Below are 10,869 nucleotides of genomic sequence, written 5' to 3'. Positions count from 1 at the left end.
CTTTACAAGGGAAAAGGGGACAAGTGTGAATGTAGTAATTTCAGAGGGATTAGCCTGTTGAGTGTAGTAGGGAAGGCTTATGGGAGGATCTTAATTGAGAGGATTAGGAGAGGAACAGGAGTAATTGGTGAGGAACAGTGTGGATTTAGGACGGGTAGAGGTTGTGTAGATCAGATCTTTGTGGTAAGACAGATATGTGAGAAAGCTATAGGAAAGGGGAAGGATTTTTTTGGGCTTTCATGGATCTGGAAAAGGCTTATGATAGGGTAGACAGAAAGGCACTGTGGGAGGTTATGCAGATTTATGGGATAGGAGGAAAGCTTTTGGGAGCTGTCAAGAGTTTTTATGAGTAGTAGAGCATGTGTTAGGATTAGAAATGGAGAGAGTGAGTGGTTTGAAGTAAAGGTGGGACTTCGTCAAGGATGCGTTATGTCGCCCTGGCTGTTCAACTTATACATGGATGGGGTGGTGCGAGAGGTGAATGCTAGGGTAGTGAGGCAGGGATTGGAGATGGTTAAAGAAAATGGAGAAAAGTGGGAGGTGAGCCAGCTGTTGTTTGCGGACGACACTGCGCTTGTGGCAGGGTCAGAGGAGGGATTGAGGAAGCTGGTGGCAGAGTTTGGGAGAGTATGTGATAGAAGAAAGCTAAAGATAAATGTGGGTAAAAGTAAGGTGATGAGACTGGAAGTGAACATTAAGGGAGAGCGACTGGAGGAAGTGGATAGTTTTAGATACTTGGGTGCAAGTGTAGCAGGAAAAGGTGGAGGTAGAATGTAGATTGAGAGAAGCGAGTAAATGCCTTGGTGGTTTAAAGAGTGTAATGAGGAATAGACATTTGGGAATGGATGCGAAGAGGAGACTGTATGAAGGAGTGATTGTGCCAACAGCACTGTATGGGGCAGAAACGTGGAACATAAAAGAAGAGAGGAGTAGTTTGAATGTGTTTGAAATGAGGTGTCTGAGATGGTGTCTGAGAAGTATGGTGGGGGTTACTAGGCTGGATAGAGTGAGAAATGAGGAGGTGAGGAGGAGAACAGGGGTGAAAAAGGATTTGGGAGATAGGATTGATGAAAGAGTATTAGGATGGTTTGGACACATGGAAAGAATGAGTGAAGAAAGACTAGTAAAAGAGGTATGGAAGGCAGATGTGGAGGGAGTGAACATGAGGGGACGTCCTAGGATGAGGTGGATGGATGAGGTGAAGGGGGCTTTGGGGAAGAGGGGAATGTCTGTTGAGGAAGGGAGGGAGAGGACTGAAGACAGAGGTGAGTGGAGAATGGTTGTATATGGATGATGTTGTGACTGCATGAGGAGGAATGGGCGGGGGGTGGGGGGGGTGTAGTATGTGTGAGTAATTTTGACGCAGCCCGAAGGGATTTCTCCCCGTCCTCGCCTTATATGCAAAGGGGGACGGAGAGGGGGGGTCGCCGATTAAATGAAGCGGCCTTGCTGTGGATGTACTGTCTCTTGCGACACTGCTTCTGACCCAGGGCGGTGGGCGGGGTGCAGGGATGACCCGTCATCCAGGAGGTGCTCAGATAAGAGGAAGGGTGGGAGGGGTGTGGAGTGTATTTAGGGATGAAATGGGTGGGAGTGTTTTTATGCCTTTCCCTTTTTGGCTACCTCCCTTGGAAGGGGGAAAAAAGCCTTGGTATATGTATGTATCTATTGTTAAATACACAAAATGGAGAAGGATGAAGGAGAAAGACGAAAAAGTGAACCAACAAAGATGTTTGGATGTAAGCTGGGTGGAATCACCATTGGAGATCATACCTAAGAAATGTATGATTGATACACCAAAATCTACTCAAAGGTTTGATGACAATGCATTTCAAACTTACCCCAGAGGGAGAGATTTGATGCAAGAACAATTAAATAACCAAGGATTCCTAAAAGCACATTCTGTCCTTGTTGAGAAAAAGTGATGAGTAATGAGGGGTTTGCAAAATACAAGATCTGTCACATGAAAACTATCGAGAACTGCTTTGTGGATCAAGCAGAAGTTTCTGGAACAGGATTCTCCAAAACCAATCATGAACTGCAGGATGATCTTGATTTGATGGTGAGTTGACCCTAGCCTAAACATAATCTTTATCAGTGAAGGCCCAAGTCGGGCTAGGCATGTCCAAGAGACAGAAGAAAATGTAAAGTACAGTGAGACTCCTCATTAAGGGACGTTAATTGGCTGTGTTTACGGGGTTTTCATTGTGTTTTTGGTGGTGCTGTTTAGTGCGTGCAATCTCTATGCCACCCAAAAACCACTCCAAAACACCGAAAACTCAGCAAAAACACCGCAAGCGCAGCTCATTAACGTCCGTTAACGAGAGGTATCACTGTACATCTCAGTTGACGAACCTTGACGCTACTCAAAGGGTCGCACTCGTTTGAATAGAATGTTAGCAGCAGTTAAAATAAAAGGATAAATTTTATCCAGTATGGAGGGAAAGGGTTATTTGTTTTGGGTTCACCATAGGCAGGCAGAGGTTACCTCCAGAGCTGAATAAAGTTGCCTGGAGAGGGCTACAATAAAAATGGTTAAGCAGTCTATCAAAGGGATGAAGGAAAATGCCACCCTCTGGTGACTTAAAGGGACTGAAAAAAAATATTTTGGATACTTTCTTTTTCTTTCTGTATTACAGCCCCCAGGGTGATGGTGCACAATGGACTGTACAGTATATTGAACAGGGATTGGCTCAAAGTATTCCCAAAGGAACATGTCTTAGTCCTTCAACTGGAACCTTACTGGAAAGGCCTTGCTGGAACCCTGACCAAAGTCTACCAACATCTTGGACTTCGTGAGTAGTCTCGAATGTATATCGGTTGGGGATTTTATTTTATACTTTACATTAGCCCTTTAAGGGGGAAAGGGCCTTTTGGTGTATAGTTAAATTTACATGGGGTAAGGGGAGCAGACCAAGATTTCAAACTATTACTATATTCTAATGATGCATATACCAAAAGGCCCTTTCCCCTGTATAAGGGAAGTCCTGAGAGACAGGACGGGGAAAGGAAAGGGCTGAGATGGATGTGATTGGTTATGAATGGATGATAAAATTGATACAGCCCAAAGATATTTCTTTTTGTCTGCTCTGTAAATTCTGGAGTTGGTGAGGGGGAGGGTGACCTTGTCATGAAGTAGGGGAAGTAAACCAGCTTTAGCTCTTGGGTCCTACTGTGGAGGTGCAGTCTTTCTGCATTGCCTCTGACCTTTCATCCATGAGGAGCCAATATAAAAGGGAAACAAATAGATAATGGGTTGGTGTGGGTACCTCACTTGTAAAGAAAAAAAAAATTGTATAGATTTATTTATTTTTATTTATTATTTTTTTTTTTTTTTCTTTGATGCAGCCTCACCCCCATATAAGGGAGAAAGAGCTGCAAGTCTTATCAAACCTATTCTCACTGTATTTTGTGACCTTTTAGGAACCATGACACAAGAAGAAGAGCCAACTGTAGCATCTGCACCATTCAAGAACAAGCAAGAAGAATGATGTATACACAACAAGACAAGAATGTTACTCTGGAGTTTCTATGAGCCTTTTAGCCACAAGTTGGTATTGTAATTTATTTGGCATTTATTTGGGATGATGTCTACTCAACCTGGAAACGCAAAACAAAACCATGGGACTTTCTGTTAAGTGCCATGACAAAGAATTTCACCAGAAAGGGTTTAAGTGTAAGATATTGTTTTAGGGTACCATTAACCAAAAGTGATCTTGTACCACAACCCCCTGTTTTGTGGACACAAGTGCCACAACCAAAATTCTCCTCCCTACCACAGATAACACAACAGAAACCCAATCCATTCGTATCCGCACAGGCAACAATTAAACACTAACAATAGTTAACATATACATTCCCCCCCAATCATCCCCCACAGTTCCAAACACCTTCAGACCCCAACTCAGCCAACTAACCTCAATCCCCAACCTGATCATGGGTGGTGACTTCAACACCAAGTCGTCTGCCTGGTTTGTCGACAACCCTGACACAGACAGAGGGCTTGATATACAGACTCAATTCGACTCATTGACTATCATGAACAACACGCATAATCATACACATATCCCATACCAAGCCCTCTACACTCCCTCCTCCTATCCCCCGCCACAACCTAACAAATAAAATATATAACACAGACATGCACAATAACACCAAAAGATGGCTGACCAATTATCTGGCAGGCAGGAATGCTCATTTGTCATATAATGGCCAATCATCGCACATCAGAAACATTAAGAACGGAGTACCACAGGGCTCAGTTCTATCCCCCACATTATTTAATCTATACATGCATGACTTACCCACGCCAGACATCTCAGAAATACAAATCTCTTCCTACGCAGACGACATAACAATCACATGCACACATCGTAACACAGACAAAGCTGCAGAAATAATCCAGCCTTACCTTGACACACTCAACACATGGTTCATCACAAACAGACTCAAAATAGCTCCAACCAAATCTACAGCAACACTTCTCACCAAATGGACAAAAGAACACAAATACATACCTCATCTCTACATCAACAACACTCTAATACCACACACAAACACACCGAAAATTCTTGGTGTAACATACAATACATCCATGTCTTTCAAACAACACCTCACAAACATAAAAAACAAATGCACACCTAGACTTAACGCACTTAAGTCAATCACAGGAACAACATTTGGACAAAACAAAGAAACTAATATAACAATATACAAACAATGCATACGCTCAGTGATGAATTATGCGAGTCCTGCATGGGCTCCTAATCTCAGTGAGACACACCACAACACCCTTCAAATCATATAAAACAAAGCCCTAAAAACAATTACAGGCTGCACAAATACATCACCTACAGACCATTTACACCATGAAACAAAAGTCCTCAAAGTCAAGGACCACCTCGACATGAGAGGCACACAAACACTTGCTGCAGCCACCACAAACACATCACACCCGCTACACTACATAGCAGAACACCCACACACACCAAGAAACATTAAAACTACACCCAAAGACCTTTATTACGCACAGATACTCTCTTCTCTTCCTCCACAACCACCAAATACCAGCCTCCGGAAACACATTCATAATCATATCACTCACCGCTCCATTAACACACTGAAAGACAACACACTGCTGCATGCCAGACCCCCTGATATCCACCCTTCTGAATCCTCTCTCCCACGAAAGGATAGAGTCCACTTGGCCAGACTGCGATGCGGTCACCACCCAGCACTTCTAAGCTACCAGAAGAGGCTGGACGACCGTGTTGTGAACAGCTGCCCAGGATGTAACACTTCACCCCATACCATACAACACATAATGGAAGACTGCATTATACACAATCATGCACGCAAACAACACAACATACACTCTATAAAGGATTTGTGGGAAAACCCAGTTTCGGCTGTGGCCTTCCTTGGGGAGACGGGACTGCTCGGACAGACAGTCTAGGGAACGACAACAACAACAACAACAACCCCCTGTAATTCCAGTGTAGCAACAAACTGAAATAAAAAGAATCTAATCGTAATAGTGGTTGTAGTATTTTCTGTATACTTTTTCTCCTTCCCTGTGTTCCCCATGGTAAGGCAAGGGAAGAATTCTGCCTCAGAGTTGTAAAATGCAACAAAGGGGGAGGGAGTGATTGGACTAGGTACCCTGTTATCTGTATACTTGTATGAGTCTTAATCATAAGTCAGAATTTGTAATTAAAATAAGTTAGAATTTGCATATCTTGTTTTATTTCCCATTTAAAGGAATTTGCCCTTGTACAAGTGGAAGGAGATCGTACAAAGCAGAAACATGGAGCATGAGAGGAAGAGTTCAAATATGTTTGAGATAAGGTGCCTGAGAAGTATGATGGGGGTTACTAGGCTGGATAGAGTGAGATATGAGGAGAACAGGGGTGGAAGGGAAGTTGCGAGATAGGGTTGATGAAAGAGTATTGGGATGGTTTTGACACTAACCAGTGTAAACGTAAGAACATATGAATGGAGGAGACCCAAAGAGCCCATTTAGTCCATACCAGGCAGTTCCATGTCTCTTAACACCTTTCATCCCCATCCATAAAGTTCTCATCTCTTAAAACAACCAAATGTTTTAAGTGCTCACTTCATTGTTGTGAAGTTGATTCCATTCATGGGCCACTCAGTCAGTGAATCGGTGCCAACGGGCAGGGCCGCCCACCAATCGCCCAATCTCGGGAGTGGGCGATCGGGCGCGGTGAGCGTTTTCCTCCTCGAGGCCGTCCTCGACCCAGTGGGTTATTATTCTTGTGACGTCAAACCTCAACAACGAAGCCCTCCGCGAGGTCAGAGGCCTCCCGAGACTGGGAGGTGGAGGAGGAGAGGCGCCGCCTCCTCCCGGAGGAGATTTGACATCTCCTGGAGGAGTGCCAAGCCCTGGCCCAGGAGCTACGAGAGCTCCGACGAGTTGAAAGCACAAGGGTTCGACCGAGTCCCCAAGCGCTTCGCCGACATCTCCCATGTCTGCAAGTGCGCCTGCGCAGACATGGGAATGCCGGGCGTCGACCCGGAAAAGGACCTCGTCGATTTTTCCGATGAGGTTCTTGTATCGAGACCAGTGACAGAGACCGAGCCTTTCAAAGGCTTTAAATTTCAGACGTCTTCAGGAAACATTAAAGCCTCTTTTACGGGTAGAAAGCGGCTTTCAAGTTACTCAAACCCCATTTAGAAGAGCTCAACGACGATAGAAAAAGCCAACCGCAAATTCCGGTTAAGTGAAGCTCGAAGAGAACGGCGCTTCTCATCGTGCAAAGCGTTTTCGAAAAGACAGGAATCGTGCAAAGCGTTTTCGAAAAGACAGGAATCGTGCAAAGCGTTTTCGAAAAGACAGGAATTGCCCGTCCTGGCCAGGGACGAGTCTCGAAAGATGAAAAGACCGAAAAACTAAAGCCCAAAACGCCCGAAGGAGGAGACAAAGAGGACATCTCACCTCCTCCTCGACCTTTATTTTCTGAGACCTTCCCAACAGGAATTCCTTGGCCCAAGAAGCCATCTCCTCCGCACAAGAAATGACTTTGTGATGAGAAGAAATGCCTCGCCGAAACCAAATCTAATTCCTGACAAGGTTTGTCTGGACGACTTGTTAAGGTCAGAAGACTGGAAATTGATCATTTTCAGTCCCGAAGACCTATTGTTGACAGTTGTGGTACAGCAATACCTCTTCCTCTAATAGATTACCAGAAGAAACGACGGAAGCAGAAAGTCTTGCCACATCAAACCTTGTCTGGAACGATTGGTTTTGGCTTCGGGTGTCGACATAGACCACAGACATGCATGCGAGATGGCTTCTTGGGCGAAGGAATTCCTGTTGGGAAGGTCTCGGAAAATAAAGGTCGAGGAGGTGAGGAGACTTCCTCTTTGTCCTTTTTTGTCTCCTCCTCGACCTTCTTCGAACGTTTTGGTCTTTCGTTTTTCGGTCTTTTCATCTTTCGAGACTCGCCCCTGGCCAGGACGGGCAATTGCTGTCTTTTCGAAAGCACTTTGCACGATGGGTGCCGATCTCTTCAAGCTTCACTTTCTTGGAATTTGCGGTTGGCCTTTTCTACCGTCGTTAGGGCTTTCCTTAGATTCCAGGGACGTTGAACTCTTTTGAATGGGCTTTGAGTAACTATTAAAGGCCGCTTTCGGCCTGTAAAAGGAGCCCTAATGGCTCATGAAGACTCTTGAAATTTAAAGCCTTTCATAGGCTTCGTCTTTGTCACAGGGCTTAATACGGGAACCCGAACCTCATCGGAAAAATCGATGAGGTCCTTTTCCGGGTCGACGCCCGGCATTCCCGTGTCTGCGCAGGCGCACCTGCAGACATGGGAGATGTCTGCGAACCACTTGGGGTCTCGGTCGAACCCTTGTGCTTCAAATCTGCGGCCTCCCGTCGGAGCTCTTGTAGCTCCTAGACCAGGGCTTGGCACTCCTCCAGGAGGAGGCTCCTCTCCTCCTCCTCCTCCCGGTCTCGGGAGGTCCCCGTGACCTCGCAGAGGGCTTCGTTGTTGGGTCGGGGGCGGCCTCGAGGAGGACAACTCTCCTCCATGCCCGGTGCCACTGGTTCACCAAGAGTCTGTGTATATACCTGTGGATGCACGTGTATATGCATAGTGTATATTATTGTATACACTATGGTTTTGGATCACGTGTTGTACTGCGTGTATGTCATGGGTATACACGTGTATATATCTATGCGCACGTATACCGGTTTGTATAGCTATATATACACGTGTATATGCCTGTGTATACACGTGTATATTAGTGTATATACCTGCGTATACACGTGTGTACCTGGGTATACACGTGTGTGTACCTGGGTGTACACGTGTGTGTGTGTACCTGGGTGTACACGTGCGTGTGTGGGTACCTGGGTGTACACGTGCGTGTGTGGGTACCTGGGTGTACACGTGCGTGTGTGGGGGTACCTGGGTGTACACGTGCGTGTGTGTGTGTGTGTACCTGGGTGTCCACGTGTGTGTGTGTGTGTGTACCTGGGTGTCCACGTGTGTGTGTGTGTGTGTACCTGGGTGTCCACGTGTGTGTGTGTGTGTGTGTACCTGGGTGTCCACGTGTGTGTGTGTGTGTGTGTGTACCTGGGTGTCCACGTGTGTGTGTGTGTGTGTGTGTACCTGGGTGTCCACGTGTGTGTGTGTGTGTGTGTGTACCTGGGTGTCCACGTGTGTGTGTGTGTGTGTACCTGGGTGTCCACGTGTGTGTGTGTGTACCTGGGTGTCCACGTGTGTGTGTGTGTGTACCTGGGTGTCCACGTGTGTGTGTGTGTGTGTACCTGGGTGTCCACGTGTGTGTGTGTGTGTACCTGGGTGTCCACGTGTGTGTGTGTGTGTACCTGGGTGTCCACGTGTGTGTGTGTGTGTACCTGGGTGTCCACGTGTGTGTGTGTGTGTGTGTACCTGGGTGTCCACGTGTGTGTGTGTGTGTGTGTACCTGGGTGTCCACGTGTGTGTGTGTGTGTACCTGGGTGTCCACGTGTGTGTGTGTGTTGTGTTAGTGTTGGGGGCGAATTCGTAGGATGGAGACGGATAGGTGGCTGGCTGGAAGCGTGTCGTGTGGGAAGAGGACAACACCCTGATCATTACATTGGTGCCAACGCGAGGGTTGAAGAAAGGAGGCAGAAATGCATTTAGATCGCTGCATCACTTACATCATTGACTGCACCAACCAACCCACCTCTACGAGACATCCATCGGACTGTAACTGTTACTTGAAGCAATTTGGCCTGCGCCCGCCCAGTGACAGACAGACGCTGACGAATAGGCTCCAGACTACAGGAATCGCGGTTGCCTGCCTATAATGAATGCCTATGTATTTTATTAATTATTGACATAGTTTTTTATGAATTTATCTTTTTTTTTTTTTGGCATCCGACCTAGATATGGACCAATAGGTCTCCTGTCGGCATGCATGCTCTGCCTTTGTACCTGGGTGTCCACGTGTGTGTGTGTGTACCTGGGTGTCCACGTGTGTGTGTGTGTTCCTGGGTGTACACGTGTGTGTTTTCCTGGGTGTACACGTGTGTGTGTGTGTGTGTAGCTGGGTGTACACGTGTGTGTGTGTGTGTACCTGGGTGTACACGTGTGTGTGTGTACCTGGGTGTACACGTGTGTGTGTACCTGGGTGTACACGTGTGTGTGTGTGTACCTGGGTGTACACGTGTGTGTGTGTGTACACGTGTGTGTGTGTACCTGGGTGTACACGTGTGTGTGTGCCTGGGTGTACACGTGTGTATGTGTGCATGAGTGTACACTGGGTGTACAGTGTGTACCTGTGTGTACAGTGTGTACTTGGGTGTACAGTGTGTACTTGGGTGTACAGTGTGTACCTGGGTGTACAGTGTGTACCTGGGTGTACAGTGTGTACCTGGGTGTACAGTGTGTACCTGGGTGTACACTGTATGTACACGGGTGTACACTGTGCACGGGTGTAAACTGTGTACACTGTGTACCTGGGTGTACACTGTGTGTACCTGGGTGTACACTGTGTGTACCTGGGTGTACACTATGCGTACACGGGTGTACACTGCGTACTAGGGTGTACACTGCGTACTAGGGTGTACACTGTGCGTACACGGGTGTACACTGTGCGTACACGGGTGTACACTGTGCGTACACGGGTGTACACTGTGCGTACACGGGTGTACACTGCGTACACGGGTGTACACTGTGCGTACACGGGTGTACACTGTGCGTACACGGGTGTACACTGCGTACACGGGTGTACACTGTGCGTACACGGGTGTACACTGCGTACACGGGTGTACATTATGCGTACACGGGTGTACACGGATGTACACTATGCGTACACGGGTGTACACTATGCGTACACGGGTGTACACTATGCGTACACGGGTGTACACTATGCGTACACGGGTGTACACTATGCGTACACGGGTGTACACTGCGTACTAGGGTGTACACTGCGTACTAGGGTGTATACTGTGTGTCCCTGGGTGTACACTGTGTGTCCCTGGGTGTACACTGTGTCCCTGGGTGTACACTGTGTACCTGGGTGTACACTGTGTACCTGGGTGTACAACGGTGTACCTGGGTGTACAAAGGTGTGTATCTGGGTGTACAAAGGTGTGTATCTGTGTGTACCTGGGTGTACACTGTGTATCTGGGTGTACACTGTGTGTACCTGGGTGTACACTGTGTGTACCTGGGTGTACACTGTGTGTACCTGGGTGTACACTGTGTACCTGGGTGTACACTGTGTACCTGGAGGTACACTGTAGACTGGTGATACCTGTGTACACGGGTATAAACTGGGAGTACACCGGTGTACACTATGCGTACACTGTGCGTATACGGGAGTACATTGTGCGTATATGGGTGTACATTG

At 47.0% G+C, this 10,869-nt stretch overlaps 1 protein-coding gene across 1 annotated transcript; it reads left to right on the top strand.

Moving 5' to 3' along the window:
* Positions 1 to 1,672: 1,672 nt before the first annotated feature.
* LOC143019733 (carbohydrate sulfotransferase 15-like) lies at positions 1,673 to 6,182 on the top strand. Its single transcript, XM_076175703.1, has 2 exons — positions 1,673 to 2,795; positions 3,424 to 6,182. Exons 1-2 carry the CDS (start codon positions 2,651 to 2,653, stop codon positions 3,489 to 3,491), a joined length of 213 nt encoding a protein of 70 aa, XP_076031818.1. The 5' UTR covers positions 1,673 to 2,650; the 3' UTR covers positions 3,492 to 6,182.
* The last annotated feature ends 4,687 nt before the right edge of the window (positions 6,183 to 10,869 follow it).

The sequence above is a fragment of the Oratosquilla oratoria genome, chromosome 38 (genome assembly GCF_046742065.1).
Source record: "Oratosquilla oratoria isolate Oo_2021 chromosome 38, ASM4674206v1, whole genome shotgun sequence".
NCBI lineage: Eukaryota > Metazoa > Arthropoda > Malacostraca > Stomatopoda > Squillidae > Oratosquilla > Oratosquilla oratoria.
This window is presented reverse-complemented; position numbering and strand designations above follow the sequence as displayed.

Bases quoted from the DNA above. Each gene is read 5' to 3' on its own strand.
- LOC143019733 (XM_076175703.1), top strand. From the start codon at position 2,651: ATGGTGCACAATGGACTGTACAGTATATTGAACAGGGATTGGCTCAAA. The intron at 2,796-3,423 runs GTGAGTAGTCTC...GTGACCTTTTAG, and splicing joins CTACCAACATCTTGGACTTC to GAACCATGACACAAGAAGAA.